The sequence below is a fragment of the Haemaphysalis longicornis genome, unplaced genomic scaffold (genome assembly GCF_048455015.1).
Source record: "Haemaphysalis longicornis isolate Haplotype H1 unplaced genomic scaffold, Haemaphysalis longicornis Haplotype H1 scaffold_3, whole genome shotgun sequence".
NCBI lineage: Eukaryota > Metazoa > Arthropoda > Arachnida > Ixodida > Ixodidae > Haemaphysalis > Haemaphysalis longicornis.
The window spans coordinates 224,516,481-224,540,158 of NW_027526335.1; the positions used below are offsets into that span (position 1 = coordinate 224,516,481).

The 23,678-nt window shown below is 46.0% G+C and overlaps 1 protein-coding gene across 1 annotated transcript; it reads left to right on the top strand.

The window, feature by feature from the left end:
* Positions 1–1,133: 1,133 nt before the first annotated feature.
* On the top strand, positions 1,134–22,751 carry LOC144176016 (uncharacterized). The gene is made up of 5 exons (XM_077705120.1): positions 1,134–1,293; positions 6,964–7,025; positions 15,516–15,599; positions 16,637–16,663; positions 22,630–22,751. The coding sequence occupies exons 1-5, from the start codon at positions 1,212–1,214 to the stop codon at positions 22,684–22,686; spliced, it is 312 nt and encodes a 103-aa protein (XP_077561246.1). The 5' UTR covers positions 1,134–1,211; the 3' UTR covers positions 22,687–22,751.
* The last annotated feature ends 927 nt before the right edge of the window (positions 22,752–23,678 follow it).

Sequence of the window (23,678 nt, forward strand, 5' to 3'; positions counted from 1 at the left end):
AAGAGAGGCATTGCCAGTACATGTCTGACAAATGCGCTTAAGAAATGCCATCACCTCTCGGACAGAAGTTTTCACGCGCAGGTATGTCGCCTCACCTCAGCAGGTTACCCTGAGAATCTGATCGTGGCAGTGGCTGACTCCATCCGTAGGAAAGAAAAACGAGCGCAGACTGATCTGAGAGAGGACGGTGATCAGGTGGCTGAAAAGGACCAACAGGTAGCGGTCATCCCGTACAAGCGCGGCTTATCACACACCCTGAAAAGAATTGGTGGTAAGGCCGGCGTGAAAGTTGTCATGTCCGCCCCTGACAAGCTGTCCAGTCTCTGGAGCAGAACGTGCCCCGTGAGGAAGGGAAAGACTAAATGCTCCGTCAACCACAAAAACCAGTACGTGCATTGCGCGGAAGGTGTTGTCTACAAGTTACCCCTCTCCTGTAAAAGAGCGTACATTGGTCAAACGGGTCGATGCCTCAACACGCGCTTGCGGGAGCACCACAACAAAGTGCAGAAAGGAAAGGAGGGCAATCTGGCAATTCATTGCCATGAGTGCGGCGAGTGTGAACCCTTGTTCGATGCCTGCACTGTGCTATTTCAAGACTCTGATCAGCGCACGCGGGAGATTATCGAAGCAGCGGATATGCAGAAGATTGGTGACTGCGTAAGCACGACGTCCATATCTTTGACATCGAAGGAGCTGGCCTTCTTGGATGGACGCTGCTGAATATGCCTGCATGACGAGGTGGCTTTGCAACCTTTCGTGGTCACATGAGCGTGATAATCTTTCCTATTTATATGTTTTCGTGTTGTTAATAAAATTCAGTTGTAAGTTAGCGCTCGTCCGTGTCCCCTTCGTCCTTTGTCTTGCCTTCTGCGCTTTACGGTGTTTAGATGGTCTTCGTTCTAGTCTGTGGCAGACGCTGACCTGAAAGAGAACACGAAAGCTTTTTCTTTTTCTTTTTGGACGCTCCGGCCTTAAGACCACGTGCGTGCGCATGTGTTAATCTTTCTGTAGAGACACCGAACACCACAAGTGCGAGACACCTTATCAATATTATTTTTTGGAGTCAGCGTCTACGACTTCCCCAAAGATATACTTTGCCGAGTGCTTGTAAAGGAAAGTTGCAAAACAAGTGCAGATGTTCCATTTAAAGAGGAATATCCGCGCCCTTGAGTGTGCATTGCACACAGACTGCACCCAAGAGCTAAGGGAAGATGAACACGCTTGTCACCGTAGTCGCATTTGCCTGCGTTGCCCTGACCTGTGGCGAAGACCACACAGTTCCTCCAGCATGCGGTTTGTACACTTATCTATCTTTCGGCGACACAGTGGTGGTTCGGTCATGTGAAGAAAATTTGCGCCAGGATACTAACGTTCGTTTATTTTTAATAGTTTACCCCGAAATAAGACAATGAAAGTGATCCTTGAGTGGTTCGGGAAATTTAAAAATACCGAGGTTTCTGTGACCGATATACTATGCTGTTAATATTTTCACGGTAGGTGTTTACAGTTTTAAACAGTGCAGCTTTGGAAACATTGGTAGTAATTGTAAACTGGCGCTGCCTTACGGCGAGTACTGCGCGTACCCATTACTTCCGGAATGTGTTGCTTGCCCTTTTATCAATTTGTAGGAGGAGTAAAAGCGACATAAGCTGAGCAGCTGTCAGCACCGGTTGATCGTAATTTCTTGAACGAGAAATATCAAAGCAAAACGGCGTGAACATTCACTGGCAGTTCTTGTACGTTAAAACGGTGGCGTTATCTCGAATACCCCATTGAACTCAATGTCTTGTTTCTGCGGAAGATATTCACCGGAATAAATTTGCCCTACTCTGCTAGAAAGTTTAGATCGGCTTGTGCTTTCCATATTGGTAGTATTTGTTAGAAAGTTTTGAATGGGCAGTATGCTTTCCAATATTATTAGCGCTTGTTAGAAAGTTTTAAATCGGTTGTGCTTTCTAGCTGTGGTAGTGTTTTACGAGTGTTTTTAGTTTAACGATCGCCCTAATTACCTGCCAACTCCCTCCAATTTCCACGCATTGTGTATCACCCACAAAAAACAAGGGGAGCAAGGTGTAGGGTAGGACTGGTTAAATACAAATTTTAAAACGAGTATTAACCGAAGTAAAATGGAGAGATTCAAGTTGGTGAACATATATCGTTGAAGTTTAAGCGCGAACTAACCCATCGACAAGAAAGGGGGTCGACATTGGCGCGTTCTATCAACTGAAAGGTTTATCGCTGGTTGGATTAAGGTTGGATTTAACTTCTCACCCTCTCGGTAAGCAATTTGAAGTGAGTTCCCTTGACAAGGCTAATCCGGAGAGAGGCAAAAGAGTGGCTGTGATACCATAGTGCACAAGCTGTTGCATCATTTATGAAAGACATCTATTAATTCAGCCTTAGGGTCATTTTTTCTACCAAGAATAAACTACAGTTTCTGCTCAATGGCTGATAGCAGGCTTGTTGCCTGTAGGCCTGTTGCCACACGAGGTTGTACAATCAAGCACGGAATGCGTTTTGAAACGTGCAATGCTGATGTTGTGTACTGTATTGTTCTTTCTCGTGGTCGGTTTATGTGGGCCAGACTGCCCGCTGTATTAACGTACGCCTTAGCGAACGTCACTCTTCTTTGAAAGGAAAGGCTTTCACTCATTTGTACTCGCATTGTGCTGAATATTGCTGTAAACCGTGCTTTTACGACACAGAAGTGGTTCTCCTGCTGTTCGCCTAAGAAGGGAACTTGCCGAAGCGTTTCACATGCAGATAAGGGGATCAGATTATGTCAGCCAACCCCCTCTCAGTATCTGCGAGGAGGAAGTGACATGTTTAAAAGAAAAAGGGGAGGTACTAAGGTGAGCACCTTTTTTGGCCTTTCTCACCTATGCGCATGTGTAGTGGGTACTACACGTGTCTGTTGGTTGGGCCCTGTGCGGGAACGCATGTACTATTATGAGCAATATGAAAGGGAACACAAGAAACACCGAGAAAACACACTCAGACCCAGATATGGGTGATACGCAGCGGCCGCCGTCGGAAACAAAGTGGAAAGGGCGTCGCTGTTCGAACAAGTGTTCGCATTACCGCGGTGCATATCGTCAGCAGACAGTGATAACCCTGTTAGATATGACACAACTGGTTACATCTTGCGCCCAATCGTTACAAAAGGTAGCACTGTTACTTGGGCCATGTCAGACAGTGATAACCCTGTTAGATATGGCACAACTGGTTACATCTTGCGCCCAATCGTTACAAAAGGTAGCACTGTTACTTGGGCCATGTTCAGACTACCGACGTAAAAGTCATATCGTGATCTATGGACGTAAAAAAAAGCGGCATGTCACAAAGTTCGGTTGGCTGAGACGTGAAAGGATGTCATTCTTTAAAGTTATTACGACAGTTGCAGCAGCAGTCTGAAACCGGCCTTATTTCGATATTGATTTATGGGAAAGCTTGTAAAGCAGGAAAAAAATGGGCTGTAAGGGTGAGTAGAAAATAAGTTGATTGGTGCTTGCCGAATATTAAAAAATAGCTAATAAAGTAATGCAGTAGCGTCATCCCAGTTTATGCTTGTCCTTTGTTTTATCCGTTGGTAGTAAATAACGCGTCCCTGCACCACTAACTTTAACCACGGCCTCCATTCTTTGGGGCAGATACACGTAGAGATCCTTGATGAATGCGGTATCCCGTTGAAGGCGTTTCCACTCATGTTCTATTGCTTGCCATAGTTGGTAGGAGTTCGCCAATTCTAGGGACAACTTTGAAAGGTTCACTTTCATACGGCCTCAAACATGCTCTATAACGTTCCTGTCGGCACCATTCGCGCACCACTGAAGTTGCATTACCCCTCGCTCTTCCAAAATGCGCGCCACGTCCTTCGATGTGTGAACGGGAGACAAGTCCTGCTGGAAAAAATAACCATCCGGGTGCGGAGCGTTCAACACGTAGGGGATCATCTGGTGCTCGAGCAGAGTGCAATACGCAGCAGTGGTGAACCTCCCATCAATTCTCACCAGTGGGCCTAGGCCTTCATGGGAAATTGCCCCCCCCCCCCCCCTCCAGACGTTCGCAGGCACGTGTCCGCTGGCGGCCACCTACTGGATATTGTGCGGACGAAAGCGGATGTTTTCGGTCCGCCACACTCTCTTTCGTTGGTCCCAGCCGCTCGAGAACGGGGACTCGTCAGAGAAAACCACATACTTCCACTCACTCTCACTCCAGCTTCGGTGTTCCCTAGCGAACCTCAGGCGAGCTGCTTTATGGGCTGCGGTGAGCAGAGTTTTCTGGGCGGCCATATGCGACTTCGCAGTCCTGCTTCTCTAAGCCTTCGCCGTACCGTGCTGTCGCTCACATTTGCCAGGCCAAGAGCACCTCGAACGTCTTTTGCACTTTGAAATGGTTTGTCGTTGACGGCAGCCACGATGAAAAGGTCTTCGTCATTCATTGTTGATCGGGGTCGTCTGCGGTGCGGCGCATCATTTATACGTCCTCCATCTCGGTAAGCCTGGATAATCCGGTTGACCGTTTTCAGTGGGCGGCCTGTCACTAGAACAATGTTGTGCTGCGTATAACCTCTTTTAGGCGATTCTATTATACCTTCACGTTGTTTAGGAGGCACTCGAGGCATCGTATGGCAACAAAATCAAAGTTGACTGCTCTGCGTGGGCCACAGCGGTGGGCGCACGACAGATATTTTACCTATGATTCTTTTCATTTTTCTTTATTCTATTTGTCTCGTCATTGGTTCGAGCGCCGCCCCTGATCAATGTGCCACTGACCACTGGGTGCGTCGATTCATATAAACAATCGGTTGAGGACGAGCTCCGTCTAAGGGTGCTATCAAGCGGTTGTGTTAAGGAAAAAAGAATGAATGAACGAAAATAAAATGAATCGGTGTATGCCAGTGCGACGATTACTGTCTTATCGGCTGTCGAACGCTACCGTATTATCCGCGAAATGACGAAAGCTGCTGCTTTGTAGAAATGCCAGCGTGCTGGGAGTACCAACAGCTAGTGGAACAGAGCCCTCCTTTCCCCCTTTGTTTTCACAGCGCGGTCCGCGTATCGCTCCGAGTCTGGTTCGAGGCTGTTTGCCACGCGTTCCTGTGTTCCCATTCACATTGTTCATAATAGTACTTCCTCTGAAAATGAACCATCCAGTTGATAGTACGCGCCGCTGCCGTCCCCCCTTTCTGTTCCGTATATTAGTTCACGCTTAAATGTCGACGGTGTATGTTAAGAACTGCACGGTGAAAGTTGTATAAACGGTGTGTGGTTTGGGTGCCTTCGCTGACGACTCCACACCAGCGTCCTGTAAACGCGAGAGAAAAAACAGCACCTCCAGGAAGTCATCGCTGCCGCTTCAACAGGCAACACCGCTTCCGTGTGCTGCAGCCATACTGGAAAGGCGAGAGCACTTGCCTCTCCTTCCTCTCCCCTTTTATTGCTATCATCTTTCGTGCAGATTGCGCGAAAAGTGTAGTACAGGCAGGGACAGGGGAGGAAGAAGGTCAAGGTGAATGGTGCTCGCTTCATATATGGGAAAATATTCAAGACTGTCGATGGGATATTAAAATTGCAAAAATTAGTCGCACAAATTGATTGAGTTATCAATATCCCATTTATTTCATTCTATTCGGTCAAGTAATGTGGCGTGAATGAAGCCAAGCGATAACTGCGGAGTGCTCGAATATCCAGAGCTTTTGAAAGAATTCCTTGTAATATCTTGCCAGACTATTTTCGTGTTTCTTGAAAAACTTCCCCAATTTTGATAAACTCGGAATTTATTACTATCACAGCTTCCCTTTTAAAGACCGTTGCTTCAATCATGCTTTGAAGAGCAGCCGTTGCAGGGCTATGCCGCCTCGCAACAGCATTTTAAGTGCCACGTGTAGCAGACAGATTGTTCAAACCAAAGCTCTTAGAAGAGCGCCCAGATTGGCTGAAGAGCTTGAAGTCGGGGACCCATGAAAGCCCCGTACTAAACGCCACAACTGCATTAGTGTATTGTCTTAAACATCTTTTATATGCAGGCGCGTAAAAGTTTCGCATCGTGCCTCTATCTAAAGGGATTTGTTTTTATTTGTTGAGTTACCTGCTGCTAGACACATCATCTGCTGCAATGAATATCCTTAATGCGTGTAGCGTGTGTCTGTGCTTTCACGCATACGCAACAAAACGAACGTTTAAGTAGCATTCAGTTCGCCATTTTTTATTTTTGCATTTCTGCGAAACTTGATTTTCAGAACTTTCCTGGAAGTGTGGATGAGAATTTTCAGTAAGGCGCGATAAATTTTCACTCCGCATGGCATCGCTAATTGCGTAAAAATCGACGCGTCTTCATTTTAGGTAGGCTGTTTGGTAAGGGGATAGCCATCAACTCATCTGGTGCGTTCCAAAATTTGGCATGGTGTCTCGCACTTTTATGCCAGCAATGCACATGATCCCGTGAAGCTTGCGTCAATGGGAGCTCATACAAAATGGAGAGCAACTCATGTCTATCGCGTGATTACAGTTATTATCGTTAAACAGCGCAGAAAACCTCCATTTCCATTCTATTTTATGTGCCGAAGAGTTCCTGCAGAAAACCAATTAGTTTTGTATTATTACCCTTCCTTATAAAAGATCCAGGGGTGACCGGTGCCAAGAAAGGTAATAAAGAGATGCACACTCGTTTTGCGTGCCGGCATGCCAATAGGAAAGCCGAAATTTAAATGTACGCGTGTACGTGAAAAGCAGGGAAACAAAAATTCAGGAAGCAGTTTTTTGCTTTTTTTGTAAGACTTCCATAGACCCAGGGACTTGGGAATTTTCAAAAGGATTTCACAGATAACGTTTGCACTGTGTGCTATTAATGTGGGCATGCGCATGCACTCACCCGTACACAATAATTTTTAGTAATGGGTTGATTTGCCGAATATGGGCATGATCCGTGAAATAACAGAACGCATTCTTTGCTCTGATTTAGCGCTTACGAGTGAACAGCGTCCGCTGTTTGTGGAATGCCTAACGACCAACGCTACCGAAGTGGTAAGTGATGCAAGGGGTCGTGCTTGCGCTATGAGGCTTGTTTCTTACACCTGATAGGTTCTTGTACCAGGGCTCACCGAATGCCAGTGCCGGTCAAAGTAAGCGACTCACGCAGAGGTGGAGTTATAGCGTTGCACGGGCTCATGATTGCCGCGTGTGGACGCTGTAAAATAGAACAAACCCATTACACTCGGTTTGTGCAGTAAACCCGCACAAGCAGAATGTGGTTTGCCTTAAAGGGACACTGAAGTGAATTTGTTATGTTCCTGCTTTTGCTTACATTGCGTAGAGTGGCTCAAATTAACACACTCTCATCGTTTATCCGGTCGACAAGTCGGTAATTATTTTATAAATCACGAAAGAAGAAAAACTATCATGCGCGCCCTGCGGCGGCCTCACCAGCTAAAGGCTTTGACGTCAGCAGGAGGTGCACCGTGATTGAACGATGTCCAAGATGAGCATTCAAACAAGTTTCGGTTTCGGTTCTGTAAAACAACATGCTCGACATCCGACGTTATCGTTAGATGGGCATTGTTGATATCTCAATAATCGTCATACCACGCTTCTGCCATGTTGTCGGCCGCAAAATGCCACCCAGGACGGCTTGGAACCGCAGCAATCCCTAGCCGAGGCCTACGCAGTGAATGAACGCCCTCCGCGTCACCGCAGATGCTCAAATGCCATGCGATTTCCGCATATTTGGAGCTTGCCTCACTCGTGCCTGTATCATAAAAAGCGTGTTCGCACCAGGCCAAGGGTCTGCTGATTCTGGCTTGTGACCACTGCCCGCAAGCAGTCAGTTCTTATGGCAACAGCACGCCAACGAGAACTCGCTAGCATGTCAGCGTCAGTCTGCGCGCGTTCTGGAAACTCACTCGTGGAGCAGTGAACGTTTCGGCCCAAAAATGGTGAACTCAGTATAGACAACATCGGCCGAAAACGAAAAAATAAACCTAAGAAAAAAAAAATCGCGCCAATCCACCCCGTGAATGTGGTTGGAAAGCAAAGCTGTAAACGGCACCCACAAAGATTACCGATGCGAACTAAAATTCCCTCACATCGCTCTACAAATAGTAAAATCAGAGAGAAGTGAAATGCACTTAACCACACCATTTATTACTTCAAAGAGATATTCTTGGTGAGGTGAAATCAATGCATGATGCATGAATGGCGGTTGGTTGAGTTGCATTGGTGTAGCACAAGAGTGGAAACTTTTTTTTATAAAATTAATGTAAGCTGCAGCCCGGTGTTAGAAAATCTGACTTCTCCGTCTCTGCGCCGCGGACGGAGGCGACGAGATTTTCGGCAGAGGCGGAGGAGGAGAGGGAGGAAGAAAAGGACGAGGGGGAGCAGGAAGAAGAAGAAATACTTACTGTAATGAAGTAGGGTCTGTGGACCACTTCCTTTTGTCCTGTCGACGATTTTCAAGCCACAGACGTCAGCTCCTTGAGGTGCCGCTTCATCGCCTGGGGTTGGCATTATCAGTGCCGGTTCTTTTATCATTTGGGGCTTCAGAAACTGGATATGGCCGCCGGGATGTTTGCTCTTCTCTTCTGCGCTTCATAGAAAATTCCAAAAGATTCACAACCTAATTCGTATCTTATTCTGGAACCTCACCAGAGCCCTCCAAACGTTTCCATTGCCGTTTTTCTTTTTTTTTTTTAATAATGATTATTCTCCTCCTCCTCCTCCTCCTCCTCCTCCTTCTTCTTCTTCTTCTTCTTCTTCTTCTTCTTCTTCTTTCTTTCTTTCTTTCTTTCTTTGTTTCTCTATTCATTTTGTTTCAATTTTGACTAATTTCCAATCTCGATTCCTCAAAAACAAGAAGAAAAAAGCTTCCAAAATTTTCTAACTTTCCTTGAATCATCCACCTAGGCAGCAATCTCATTCGAATTAGCAACTGATGTTTGGCCGATCCCCTGATTGGGTATGCGCCATTTTGTGAAGGAACAACAACAACAACAACAACAACAACAGATTTCTGAACGGCCCAGAGTGCAGCCCAGGGGAGTGATTCCTTCTTCTGTGGGGCCAATATGCAGTCCGCGCGGCCTGTGTTCCTTCCACCCTCTGAAGCTGGGTAGGTAGAGATGGCCAGGACAGCAGCATCTCCCATTGCTCTGGTGAGGTAGTTGACGGAAAGAAAGGAGGGTGCTCAGAGCTAAAGTCGCACACCCAGATTATGGGGCGGAGTGTTCCCACTTCTGAGCAAATTTTACATTCAGCGTCATAGCGATTCGGATGCATTAAGTAAAGACGCGTAGGCCGTGGGAAGGAGCCCGGATTGTATAAGCCGTAGGGTAGTTTGTTGTTCTCTGGAAAGGTCAGGGTAACGCGAAGGTACGGTCTGTCTCAGAAGGCGATAACGCTGAACGTGACAAGAGTGAACGATTAAACGTGAACGAGTGAACGTGAACGATAATGCCTGAACGAGACAAGAGTGTGACGGTCCTCGTGCAGCTCCATAGCACGGGAGGTAAAAGCGCAGGCTTGTTGGGTGGGCGTATTCGTTGCCCTCCATTGAAGCGTGAGGGTGTGTCCAGATGAGCTGAATGGAAGCGTTTGGGGAGTGGTTTTTTCGCACGTGTCGTGCAGGTCAGGACACCCAACCCGAATGTAATTCCATTAGGCTTGCTGGGAATCGAGGACTACCCTCCGAACCCCTGGTTGAGTGAGAACCAAGGTGATGGCTGCTTCTTCTGCTGCCGTCATTTCTTGGGTCTTAAGTGAGGTACACAAAAGGAGTTTGGTTTTGGAGGTAGCCACGATGATTGCGTATTGCTGCCCTCGATGTTTGGAGGCGTCTGTGTAGATAACTGGATGAGCCCCACCGAGGGTGGTATTTAGCGCTTCAGCCCGTGCTTTTCGGTGACCCTCGTGGTGTGAGGGGTTCATATTTCTAAGCAAAGGGACTATCTTTAGTTTTAATCTCCAAGAGTGTGGGTGTACGTCAAGCCGAGTGACTTTCTGGGCTGCCCAACCAATCTGGCGAAGCATGCGGTTACCCACCGCAGTTCTGAGTCGGCCCTTCTGGTTAGAAAGATGGCCTTCTATGAGCTCTTCCATCGTGTTGTGGAGCCCCGTGATAAGAAGCATCTGTGTGGATGCACTCATGAGAAGACCAATGGCCTGCTCGACCGCCTTTCCAATCATTATATAAAGCATCTCTGTGTCCACCATGCCGAGAAGAAGAGAGGGGGTTGACTTAAGTGACTCTCGAGAAGACAAAAGCTTCAATTAATCTAAAGGTACCGGATTCCTTAGGGCCTCTCTTTTTGGTGGCAACTCGCCTGATCATGTGTATGATTTGATTAATGCTGTTTTTGAGGCGCTGCAAGGAGACGTCACTCTTGGTGTTAGTCTGGAGAAGTAGGCCCAGGATCTTGATGCTGGGGCTTGGAGTGATGGCCTGACAATCAAGGAGTATTTGAATGTATTCCTTGATTTGGCGTGAGGGCGGGCGACAAGGAGCTGTGATTTTTTACGTGAACACTGGAGGCCACAGGCTTTACCACATTGGCGTACTAGAAGTGAGATTCCATGCATTGGTGTGAGCTTCCCTTAATTTTTGTAACTCTTAGCACGTGAGCAAGGTTCGCACAGGGCCGCTAGACGGGCGTGAGTGGTCGCGTGACGCTTTGACGTGGCATTCAGCGAGAACGCAAGGGGTAAAACCGTAGATGTGCTTTTTGAGTACACCACCTGTCGTCCCCATCTTCGCGTGGGCTCGTAGCTAAATCGGTTAGACAACGGGCTCTCGCTTTGTTAGTCTATTCATTAGTTCCACGTTCGATTCCCGGCGGTGCCAGTAAATACTTTTATTTGTTCGCTGGAGTTTTCTGGTGACACCAACGGTCGCGAAAGAACCCCGGGGGGGTAGAGGTAAAAAGCTCTGCTTTAAAAAGGGGATTGGCCGGGGATTGGAACTTCGGGGATTGGAACCTCGGGGATTGGAACTTGCAATTTGCAAAATGGCTTTTGTAGCGCTCCAGACCACTCGGCTACCGGCTAGTGCTGTCGATACGGGAAATATAAGGTACAAAATGTATAATCAGTTTGCACTGTTATTTAGGTGTATCATTTCAAGCAGCTTAAGTGAGTATTTGTCGTATAGCGCTCGTGCAGTAAGCGTCCCCCAAATTTGCTCATTCTCACGTCTAGGAATGGCATTTCTTTTAGACGGAAAAGCGTTCGCTTTTTAGTTGTGCTGCTGACCGCTGTGCTTGCTCACCCAGCCCAAAAAGTGCTTCCTGCTCCCTAGTTTTACGCTCTACTGTAAAAGTTTCAGTTTATTTAATTTCCTTAGTAACCTATATAGACTTCGCTGACTCTTCCCCCACCTTCAAGTGGCCTTTGATTTTCCCACTAGCGTACCAGTCAGCGAAGCCCCTGATGTGCGCTTGTGCAGCGCTTGTGTGGAGAGACCTGAACTTGGAGCTAGATACACTGTACAAACTAACAAAGTCAAGAAAGGCACATTCTTTCATTCACAAACGTGTTGTGGCTTAGTTTCAACTGAGCGAGTGAACTGCGATGACCCGTGGGTGGCCGGCGGACTAAACGATGGGCCGACTGACTCTGTCGGAAGGTCGGCGAGCCGTGCAGTCGCGCAGCCCATTGCGAGCTCATCTCCTCCTGATGTGACACGAAAACGCCACAGACAATGGGTGAGGATGCAGAAAAGAGGACAGCATTTTCAAATTGGTTTTTCTACTAAGAACATTCGCGTAAACGCATTCAGAGTGGTCGAAACATGACCTATGGACTCCGGAGTACCATTTGCGCTAGTCATCCCGCAATGTTTACAAATCACTTCAGTGTCGCTTTGACAGGCAGTCGCTGAAACCCCCAAAGCGGCATTCTCTTGAAAAACTGTGAAATGTGTTTGCACACAATATTATGGCCTCCCGGCCTGCGTGCATACACCTAAAGGCCTGGGCCGAGGAAAGGAATTGTAAATTGATTTTAGCTTTGAGATGTGTAGAGCCTGTGATGCACGAAAGTACAGCAAAAGGAGGCTAACGGCGTCCTCAAGTTTTCGCGTCATGCGCAGCAGCAACAGTGAGTGATGTCAGTTCTTAAAGGGAATTGTTCTTGTATAAGTGGTTCCTTGTAATGAGGGTATCTTGAATTATTTGTCGAGTACTATTGCAATAAATGAGGCGGAAGCAGACGGCGGATAATAACAAATTCAGGGAAATAAACCTACAACGTAGTGTCCCCTCTCATGTGACTTTCTATATGAAAGGGCACTCCGAAACAAGAATGCAATGCTTGCTGGTGTTGGGAGTTGATAATATACATGGTGTCGATAAAAGGAAATGCCTATGTATTTTCTAATTAATGGTTACAATTTCTTCTTTCGTCGTTATTAACGAAACATGGTCTTCCGCTTAAGTGAGAATGCACAGGGGGCGCAACTAGCAGATATTTGTCTTTTGCCCGATGTCTACATAACAAGCTTTCTGTTCACCTATGATCCCAGAGAGTGTACTATGGTGATAAGTTAAAATACGAACAATGGTGCGCGTGGTTTTCAGTGCATGCTGCGCTCCCTGGCGACGGGCCGTGTATGCACTGCAGGCATAATGTCGGGAAAAACCTCTGGTAACTTTTTCTTACTGCGCAGGCGCAGCCCCTCACTTAGAATTCGGATCATATACTAAAAAACATGCCCAACGTTGTTCCTATTCCATCACAATAGTACAGAGGCATCGCAAGGGTGCAATTAGTACCATGTCATCGGGAGGAAGTTGCGCCTGAGCATTTACAAATCTAGCTGCTTAGTTCAGAGGTGTAATATAGACCATAATATCGTGGTTACAATACACAGGAGGAATTGTAGCGTTATCCCTAAGGGAATACTAAAGCAATCTGGAAGGAAGACATGGAGATTTCTTTATCAAAAATGACAATCGTATTATTAAGCACTATTGAACAACAGCGCTTAAACGGGACAAGATATTGACAGGACAGAGCGCTTCTCCCATTTAAGCGCTGTTGTTCTATTGTGGGGCATGTTCCAACAAGCCCGCATTACCACGCTTTTTCAGTATTATTAAGTGTTACGCACAACAGAAGAATCTAAAAAAAATATTACCCAAGTGAAAGGTCGTGTCATGACATCATACTTGTTATTTTCGTGTATGCTTTTCTTGCAAGCGGGTGTCAAAATAAAATATTTGTTCCTATTCAAAAAAAGACCTGATATGTACTCTTTAGAAACGAAGGATGGTTTTTCCTGAGTTTCGTTTTTTATTACGCGATTATAGTGTTTTCTGTAAATGCAGATGGGTTGCAGAAACAGGGCGTGTAGTAAATCATTCCCTTTATTTTCAAATACCCAGCCAGCCGTCCCAGAATAGAGCATCCGCAGTCGATTACAGTCCCCTGGGCCCCTTCAAGGAGTCAAAGAACCACAGTCTGTTCTGGGTCATGTTGTTTTTTATATTTTTATGTTGTTTTACATGTGTTTTAGGTGTTTACATATTTTTATGTTGTTGATTTTGTTTACACCTGTGTTAAATTTTTATGTTGTTCATGTTGTTTTACTTTTTATTTTTGAATGCCATTTCTGTAGGCATATCTGAATAAGGGAACATTCCCGGGATCCAAATTAATAAAATACTGTGCCAACAGGTAGTATAGGTGTGCTAGATTTGGTAGCAGTGATTACACCGGTTTGCAGTCTTGCGTTTGTATACGTAACAAAGTTGTGAAAACTCTAAAGCTTTGATTTGGACACGGTTGGTATAGTATTGCTTCAAAGTTATATCAAGAAGAAAATGCATCCGAAGGAACAATAATCCCATTGGACGACACATGATATTTTATGCCCCTGTATATTTATTTGTTGTTCCAATGTTTGGGTAGATGAAGCTTGAACACGTACCTATAAACCTGAGCATGGCAGGGTAAGCTTGCTGCGCTTATCCCTCGGGAGGGGGGTTTGCGTACAATGCCGCTTCTGGCGCCAGAAGGGCGATGGATACAGTCTCACCTGATGGCCATCACATGGGTTTGCCGTCATTAAGCGCTGGCAGAAGGCAGAGAGTAAATTACAAGCACAAGACATCAGTACAGTAAATCTAAAAACGGAACACCGAAAATATTTTGCGTAAATAAAACAACAAAAAAAAACTCGAAAACATGAGGTCCGTGAAGGCATACAACACCGCGAAAATGTTGCGAAAATTTTTCAGTAAAACGAATGTTGCTCAGGCGATTGATGAGGGAACGGGCCTCCTACTCGAAGTGTCCCGGGCATTTCGCTCAAGGGCCGCACAAATTCGGCATCACTACTGCTGGGTCACATGTCATTGTTCAGCCAGCAAAGTACGCCCCGAGTATGCCTAGTTAGCAGTATTTCTGCCGCTTTGAACCGAGCATTTTCGTCCGCAGTTTCAAGGCAGCTATTTCAGAAAACTTCATAATCCACATGGCTTTAAATCCTAGCAGGGAATATATAATTAAAATAAATTGAACCAGACAAGACTACAGCTTTACAAAGTGACAATTAAAATTGATTGAAGCGCTTAAATGGCGCTTCTCAAAACCATGCTCTTCCCAGCATATGAGGATACTTGATGTTTTACTGCGATACCCACAGGAATGATGAAATTGTGTTAAAAGTTACAATTCAAAAAATAAGGACAGCGCATTCTGGAGAACTGTTTACACCCAAAAGTTTTAATATAGTGACCCCGATATCAATTTTACTTGGGAGCTTTGCTAGAGCAGCTGTTTAAAAATTATACAGGTGGAGCGAAACAAATTTATGATTAAATTGGCATGCGGCAGAGTTTTCGCTACTGTGTTTTAAAGAAAGACAGATAAAGAGAGAAAGGTCGTTGTAACCAAAAGATCTGCCATTTCGAAACAATATCATACTACGTAGCGCAAATAAGAAGTATTAAAGTATGGAGCAACATAACAATATCAACCGGAATACTTTATATAAAAAAATACATGCGAATACTTGCGTACTAGCAGGGCATTGATGATGACTGAGGCAGAGAGTAACCCACCCATAGGATATATCTTGAGCTGTGTGGACATTCTTATTCAATTTTTTTTTACACCAAAGCCGAACTTCAATTACCTGCATACGCTGAAAACAGCACGGCTTTGAGAAGCGCCACTTAACAGCTAATCGTTGTATACGCTTTCGAAATATTTCGGATGCTTGCACACGTCTAGCATATTGGGCGGGTAGCTCAGAAGTTAGAAGACCTTGGTCTCAGTCCTTACAAATGCCCGAGAAGCTATGCTGCTGAACAAGTTCATATGATTAGGAGCAAGTTCGTATGTGCATATTCATGTGCACAGATAACCCTGCTTGTAACAGCGAGAAATGTATCGGCAACGAATGTTTCTTACATGCAATTCGTTTTCTGATATTATGCCAAGTACTAGAAGAAAGTGTAAATTTTGTCTTTTTGTTTAAGACATCTCATTTATAGAGTTTTCATTTTTGCCACACCGAAACAGGTGGCCCTGCTGAAGAACAAGTTCGAGTGCGAAAACATGGGTTGCGTCCTCGATAAATACTGTGCTCTAGAACCAGAGCGGAGGGTAGGTCTTCCTTTTTCTGAAAAGTTTAGTATTGGTATTGAAAAGAAATTGCGCAAACTGCTAAGCACGGGTTACTGAGACGTAAACCATTCTCCACCTGTGCGCTGCTGCCTGTGCGCTTTCCGCGTTTGCCCTGGCTTGTCCTTTTCCCATTCGCCTACGTTGGAGGGAACCACGTAGCACTGGCAATTTCTGAGCTGCTCGCCCTATCGATTTTTACGAGTGACCGTGTACAAACACGCCCAGTTCCTAGCACTCTGTCCTGTGATTGTAATAGTGATCGCGCTTTGCGTTCTGCTTAACATGAACAGCTTAACATGAGCGTAACGTACTCGCCAAGTCGTTGAAGCGAGGAACACCGAGCCACCGCATTCGCAGCTCTTGCATCAGCAGTATAGCCCCTTTTGCATAGAGTGGACGATTGACTCAGAGCGATGTTTCGCGAAGAGACATAACGGATGTTGCAGCAGCTGTTATGTCGTTGAGAACATAAGGGCAGTGATGCGAAGCTTGCAAAGCACTTAGGTCTCGTTTCATATCGAACTTTGGTCTCAATGCATTGTACTATGCAGGCAGTATAAAACCAGGACGGGGAGCTTTGTCTTTGTGAGCTGGCTTTCCCAAATCGCTCTTTTCTATAAAGCCCCGGGTACTAGGCACGATAAATTCCCGCTTGCTAGAGACAAAAGCTCCACAAAAAAATACGAAGTTTTGGAGATCTAAAAAATGGCCACTCCCGTCACCGACTTCCCACATAACTACGGTGGGCAATACAAACTTAATGTTCAACGTACACTGAAGTGTCAACTCGAACGCAACTGCGAAGTTTATTGCATTAATTGCAAAGGTAAAAATGTTTAAGGTTCCACTGTGGAATCAGTCGACGATACACAGCGCGCACCCTGTCAAAACGTATCGATTCAATATTTGGATACTTGTATTGTGTCTGAAATGTGTAGTGAATTGTTTATCCTCGTCAAAGAATCTGCGAAAAAAAGCAGGACTAATGAATGTACCTTTTGTTCCTTGGCTTTCAGACAGAGTTCCACGACACGTCGTACACAGTGAGTAGCACTTTTTTGTCGAATACTTTGAAAGCACGTGTCCACTCCACATAACAGCTAACTTTTAATTTATTAAGCGACCCTGTAAAATGCAAATGACTACTTTAACATTAAAAGATCAGAAGAGCGTTGACGAATCATTGTACCGGTTAGCGTAAAATTTTAACAGGAAACGGAGGCTTACTGGTATTGAGGAATTCCTCTGAGGGTGTGGTTTATAAATTAGTATAAGGGGTTGGAAATAGCTGACCACTCCAACGAGAAATCAGATGGTACATCGATGTGCGAAGCACGCTATAACATAAAATGAGCTTTAGGATACAGAACTGTACACCTGTATTGTGAGAACAGGCGAGTTGTATTCTGCCCTGGGTGTTGTTGACCCTGGTCTGGGATACCACAGGCGCTTGGAGTCTTCCTCAGCCTTTCCACATGCCAGAGTGCTCGTCAGAGTATGGATGGCCAGTATAAGCCTCTTGGTATCGCCACGTAGCCAAAAACTACGCAGCTCTCTTCAAGCATCAACGTTTATTGGAACGAACTTGCTGTCCGCTAAGAACTCAAGGAATACACAATCGGCGAGGGAGCAGTGAACAAAAAGACGTGCACAGCCGAGTGTCGGCGAATCGAATGCATAAGAGTTTGCCCTGCGAGCATTTATCTTTCCCAGTAATTACTACTGGTATCATCTAATCAGGTGAAAGCAGAGCATTCTGCTCGAGTTACGACGGCGCGATACACCTGCGTAATAAAAGGAAATGGTGTGCATGGCGTGCAAAAGAAAGGAAAGATACACCTGGTTAACATTAAATAATGATAACACAGCCTGGCGCGGTCAAACAGTAAAAAAAACGTCCGAGGAATTAAAAGAGAATGCATGTAATCGCGGCATTATCCCTGCCCTTCTCAAAGTGTGCATTGACCCGATGATAAAATGAAACGGTAGCCCAAATAATAAAATGTCCATCACCGTGCGTAGTAAGGCTTGAGGCGAACCATGTGGACGATCTCGAGAAGCGTACGGATTCGTGATGTGCCGGAGTCACCATCGTGGATCACCAGTCATATATGTTGGCCAAAGCGTCGCTGAATACAATAGGGTCCGAAATGCAATCTACCGTCGCAGAAGCTTCCCACTGAGTCCGCGTTGTCGAATAGCAGTCCAACCCCAAACAAGATCACTTGTGGGCCTCTGGGCGAAGAAGATTGTAGCACCGGCATCCAACAGCTGCTGGTCCGCAGTACTTACGCGAGTGAGCTTGCAGGTCTCCTCCGCACCCTGTAGGTATCGTTGGACGCCCGCGTTGAGGTCGTCGTCTTCTACTCGTGGCAGCAAGGCGCCGAGCTTTGTCGTCTACTTTCGACCATGGACAAGCTCCAATGGAGTTATCTACGTGGTTTCCAGGGTGGCTGTTCTGTACGCGAACGTGACACAAGCGAGTGTTTGGTCCCATGTTTTATGTTCAACTTTGACGGAGACAGACGTAAATCAGCTTTTCAGTCATTCGGTTAGTTCGTTCATCTGAGGGTGGTACGCCGCGGTTTTCCGGTGACTTGTGCGGCTGTAGCGCATGAGCTCTGCAGTAAATGCTGTTCCGTGGTCCATGATCAGGACTTCAGAGGCTCCATGTCACAACCCAACTTGTGGATGAAATATTTTGTGACTCTTTCAGCAGCCCCCTTGGTAAGAGCGGCGGTTTCTGCGTAGCTTTTCATGTAGTCTGTCGCTACAACAAACCATCTGTTCAGGCCTCGTGGCGTAGTGAAAGGACCTAGAAGGTTCATTGCGATCTGGTGGGTGTGCCTCGATGGTACGGCGATGGGTTGCAGAAGTCTGGCGGGTCTCGCCGGCGGCGTTTTTCCCTGCTTGAAGTCACGGTAGCTCCTGAAGTGTTGGGTGATGGTGGATGTAAGGCGGAGCTGGCAGTATTTTGGGTAGACCTTCCAGAGCTTACGTGCCATGCCGAGATGGTCTGATGGTGGTTCGTCGGGGCGTGCTTCCCAGATTTCGTCGTGGAGGCCGGCAGGGACGAGCAGAAGTACTTCGTTCTCGTTGTAGGGTCGAAGGTATTCTTCGGGATCACCGACCATTCTCACGCTTTTCGGGTCAAGTGCGAATTGGTCTCAACTAAGTTCGTCTTAAAGAGAGTTCACTGTATTTTGTTTTTATTGTCGGCTCAAACTACGAAATCTTTTTTCTTCCTTAGCTGACAATTCGACTCATCAAACCGGTTCGCGAACAGGTTCAAGCTTCCCAACTGGTTTACTAACCGGTTCAGACGTAATTTAGACGAACCGGAACTGAAGCGAAGCTAAATGAATTCGCCCGAACCTAAACCGTACCTGTACCTGCATTTCTTTAGGGTCTAAAGGCTGGTTTGAAGTGATGTTGTGAAGGTGTCCCATGGTTTCGAAAACACGTGAGGAGAGGCGCGTGATGTATACTTTACGTTTGAACGATTGCCATGTATTATTAGACCGATGATTTTATTTTTTGTGGCACAATTGATACTGGTCTTGAATCTATATAAATTTGGCTGTTGAGAGAGAGAGAGATTATGGGAACACGGTGCAAGAGGAGCAGGTAAAAAAACACGGTAGAATAGAAGAAATATTACATGCGGTGGTAGTGTGAAAATTACTCGCAGTAACCACGTAACTGGGGAGAGCATTCCAGTCATACATCGTTCTGGGGAAAACATATTTGTAGGCAATAATAAGGCAGTGATATGGTCTAATCTTTCTTGGGTTATGCCTTCTGACAGTGACGTAATTAGGTTCCTTAAAATAAATATTTTTGTTAATTACTGTTTTATCACCCCTAAAGTGTTAGTGAAATTTCAACCGTCACAGTAGTGTGGATTGCTGGCTTCGGAGGAAGTAAAGTTCTAATTTAGAGGTGCAGCACTGGAGGCCGGCCATGCTGGCTCACTCCACAACGGTCGAAGCTACAGCATACATTTTGGCATCACTGGCACCACTGGCACGTAGTTTGATGTCGTCTACACGGAGTCTAAAGTGTAGGTTTGTTTTTGCTGTAAAAAGAACGTTCACTAAGTGGTAAGCGCTTATCGGATATGGAGGAGGGCTAGATTGAAGAGAGTTGATTACCGCACGGCTCCTTCCGCAGCGGCCACTAGCAGGGCTCGCCAGATTCGAGGGTGCCATGTCATAGGGTTGCTGTCGGAGAAGAACGGAAATGTAGAAAAGTTATAAGCATCCCCTTATTTTTCATGCTTTCGTTGCATGCTCACACGGCGGTACAGAAGGAGATGGTAGTTGAACAAATCTTGCATAATAAATAACTCCCGCGCAAATAAAAAGACGTGGTCTTTATACAAATCTTGCATAACGAATACCTGGTGCAGATATAAAGAAATGGGAAGTGCAGTGACTGCGACACAAACAAAAATTGGCCGCGTATCTGCTCCTTTCGTTGAAAATGCTTTATCGGCTTTTTCGAAGTAAACGCCTCCCTTCGCTTTCCCGCTCACCTCTCATGTTGTTCCTCTTGCGTCGCGCTCCTCCCAAGGTAAAAAATGCCAAAGGTTTGCTTAAATCATTTTAAATTTCCCGCGTTCCACTGGACAAAACCGGGTGTCTCGATGCGAACGCTGCCGTACGGCGAGGACGCGCGTTAATCGAGGCGCCCTACTTCAACGTTTATAGAACCGCGTTTCCCTACTCCAAGTGTGTTGCAAGCAGAACGTGGAACCTATCTAGTGGAACCTTGCGTAACTGTTGCCGGTTGATTTCTTAAAATGGCGCCAGAAGCTATAGTGGCGCGGGCGACAGCAGGCGACGGCGGAGTGAATTCTTTTTCTACAGTTGATGAAGTATTTAATTTCGGAAAAGTCAAGCATTTTTCATTTTTCTATACAGGAACACTGCAAATATCACTTCTGTATTGATTTGTTGTCTCATATTTGCGTAATGGCTTGTTATTCTTCAACAATTTGGCAAGTATGAGCATTACACCGGACATAGAAGGGTACATTTAGCTGTGACTATATAAGACTATTGCGCAGGCATTGTTTTGCTTTGGCCGGGTGGCTGAATCGAATCACAGACAGACAGACAGACAGACAGACCAAAATTTCTGGGTTTAAGTAGCCCAAGAAGGACTATCGTCTTTATTAATATGTGGAATTAAACACGGGACACGATGTGTCGCAATTATATCCCAGGGCCCCATGGCCTCTCGTCTAATAAAGTTTTTCACTCACTCACAGATAAGTTTTCGACAGCGGCTTGAAATGCAGAGGTTTCGTCATGAGCTGTCGCTTTCCCGCTCACCTCTCATGTTGTTCCTCTTGCGTCGCGCTCCTTCCAAGGTAAAAATGCCAAAGGTTTGCTTAAATCATTTTAAATTTCCCGCGTTCCACTGCACAAAACCGGGTGTCTCGATGCGAACGCTGCCGTACGGCGAAGACTCGCGTTAATCGAGGCGCCCTACTTCAACGTTTATAGAACCGCGTTTCCCTACTCCAAGTGTGTTGCAAGCAGAACGTGGAACCTATCTAGTGGAACCTTGCGTAACTGTTGCCGGTTGATTTCTTAAAATGGCGCCAGAAGCTATAGTGGCGCGGGCGACAGCAGGCGACGGCGGAGTGAATTCTTTTTCTACAGTTGATGAAGTATTTAATTTCCGAAAAATCAAGCATGTTTCATTTTTCTATAAAGGAACACTGCAAATATCACTTCTGTATGGACTTGTTGTCTCATATTTGCGTAATGGCTTGTTCTTCTTCAACAATGTTGACACGTATGAACATCACACCGGACATAGAAGGGTAGATTTAGCTGTGACTATATAAGACTATTGCGCAGGCATTGTTTTGCTTTGGCCGGGTGGCTGAATCGAGTCACAGACAGACAGACGGACAGACAGACAGACATACAGACAGACCAAAATTTCTGGGTTTAAGTAGCCCAAGAAAGACTATCGTCTTTATTAATATGTGGAATTAAATACGGGACACGATGTGTCGCAATTATATCCCAGAAATACAAATTCTGTGAATCAGCACAGATAAGTTTTCGACAGCGGCTTGAAATGCAGAGGTTTCGTCATGAGCTGCCGTGCATCAAGGACGGTAATTTCATTCTGTAAATGTCCTTCAGGTAATAGAAGGAGTTCGTTCGACAGAGAGGGACATGTACGTAGTGTGGTAGATGACTATGCAGAGACATAGTTAGGGCGCACAAAGAAAACCAGGTTTTCGGATTCGTGTTGCGATGTTAAAATGTGCGGCATAACAAAAGTCGGAGCCGTTTTCTACATGAAAAAAGAAGGCACGAGCTGGCATGGATTATACTCGGTAGTGCAAAGACTCACAGTACAAATCGCGTGCCATGATTCCGGACAAATTATCGAGTGTTTGCAAGATGACTAGTTCCGGGATTCTGCATCACAGAAGGCAGCTGAAAATGTGACGAGATCTTATAGAGCGAATGGCTTAGTGATAGAAGTGCCGCTTAAATGTTCCTGTGTAGACAACCGCACGTGCTGCTAGCATTGTGGGATTCCCTCTCGACATTCTTGTCCCACGACAGGTTAGCGGTCGTGCGAACTCCTGCATAAGCGTTAGACGTTCGTTTTTCTAGACGAGAATGTTACAAATTTTCGTTGGAAACATTGCTTCAACTTTCATTGGGGCATTTTCTTGCTTGCAAGTGTTAGTGTTATGCCGCAGGTTTCGTCAAGCAGAGCATTATAGTCGCGGAAGTATAGAAATCACTCTACGGAAAACGAAGTAGTCTCCAAATAGTTCGACTCAAGAATCACCAAAAGGAAGGAGGTCATTCATATGGATCGTGAAAAATAAATATGCCGAGTGCTATGCATGCAAGTTGATTTGCTGTGTTTCATTTCATTACTTATTTATTTATTTTATTAGCTAAATGTTGTGCACGAAGGCTGCGCAAAACTCATAGGAATTCAAAACCATTTCTTGTTTTTGCAGGAATCTGAGAGGTCTTCTATTTATCACGCAGTCATTTCTTGTCGCCGAGGAATTTAGGTGGCCCAGAGCAGCTGCATGGTCCCCTGCGGGGTCAAGAAATAAAACTATTTGCTACAACTGTGTGCCAGTAATGTTTGAATTGAATGTTTTTCTCTACTGTATAAAGCTCCCTTTATTGCAAAAGCAGAACCTAACAATGTTGGTATAATTCCCGGCATCTACAGCGCACAAATTGGCTGATGAATGTTACACAAAATCACAAACGGAGGCCACACAAAATAGGAGAACGCTCAAGAAATAGGAAAAACGGGTAACGTTGCGACCGCGTGGGCCTACCCGAACCGAGCTCCGTCGCCTCCGACATACGTTCGGTAGCGTGGTGTGATGCGAGCGACCAGCCGTTGTTGCGGCCGTTAAAAAGTCCAGAAGCCTTAGGCTAAAGTAACTTTTTACTTCATAGCGAGCCGAAGCCAAAGAACAACGCCCCGACAGGCAAGACAGCAGTACAGGACTCGAGCAGAGTAACAGCAATGGTTCACTGCTCAAACAGAAATGAGTTATAGCGCTTCATGGGCTCCTATTTACACCCAAAAGCGCCAATGGTCACAACAGCGTTCCCTCTAGATTGTGCACTCGCCACGGACGTCACAGACACACACCACACTCCCGAGCTCATGAGCAGACGGTAGTAGCGGCGCACGCTGAAGCCGAGAGAGGGGAGAGAGGAGGTCTCTCCAGAGGACGCGGGGCTTCTGTGTCCTTGGGGCAGGTCTTGACCTCTTGCGTCGGCACGCCATCGAATGTTGATCGGGCCGATAGATATGCACCAGAGAACCTAGGCTTGTCGGAGCTTGAAAGCATGAGTCACCGACACGGGGGGCTTGCTTGAAAGGCGCACGTAGTGGAGGCTTCGCCGCGTAGCCGAGCAGTGCTGCAGGAAAGTACGGCAGCAGGCCGATTCGTAACAGCTTCTCCGCCCGGGGTCCGAGATCCCGATGGATAAGGGTCTTCAACCGTTGTCAGGAGGGATGCTTTTGGAGAGAAGTGTT

Excerpts from the sequence above, each read along its gene's own strand:
- LOC144176016 (XM_077705120.1), top strand. The coding sequence starts at position 1,212 with ATGAACACGCTTGTCACCGTAGTCGCATTTGCCTGCGTTGCCCTGACC. Across the intron at positions 15,600-16,636 it reads CTCTAGAACCAGAGCGGAGG|ACAGAGTTCCACGACACGTC; the intron begins GTAGGTCTTCCT and ends CTTGGCTTTCAG. Across the intron at positions 16,664-22,629 it reads TCCACGACACGTCGTACACA|GAATCTGAGAGGTCTTCTAT; the intron begins GTGAGTAGCACT and ends TTGTTTTTGCAG.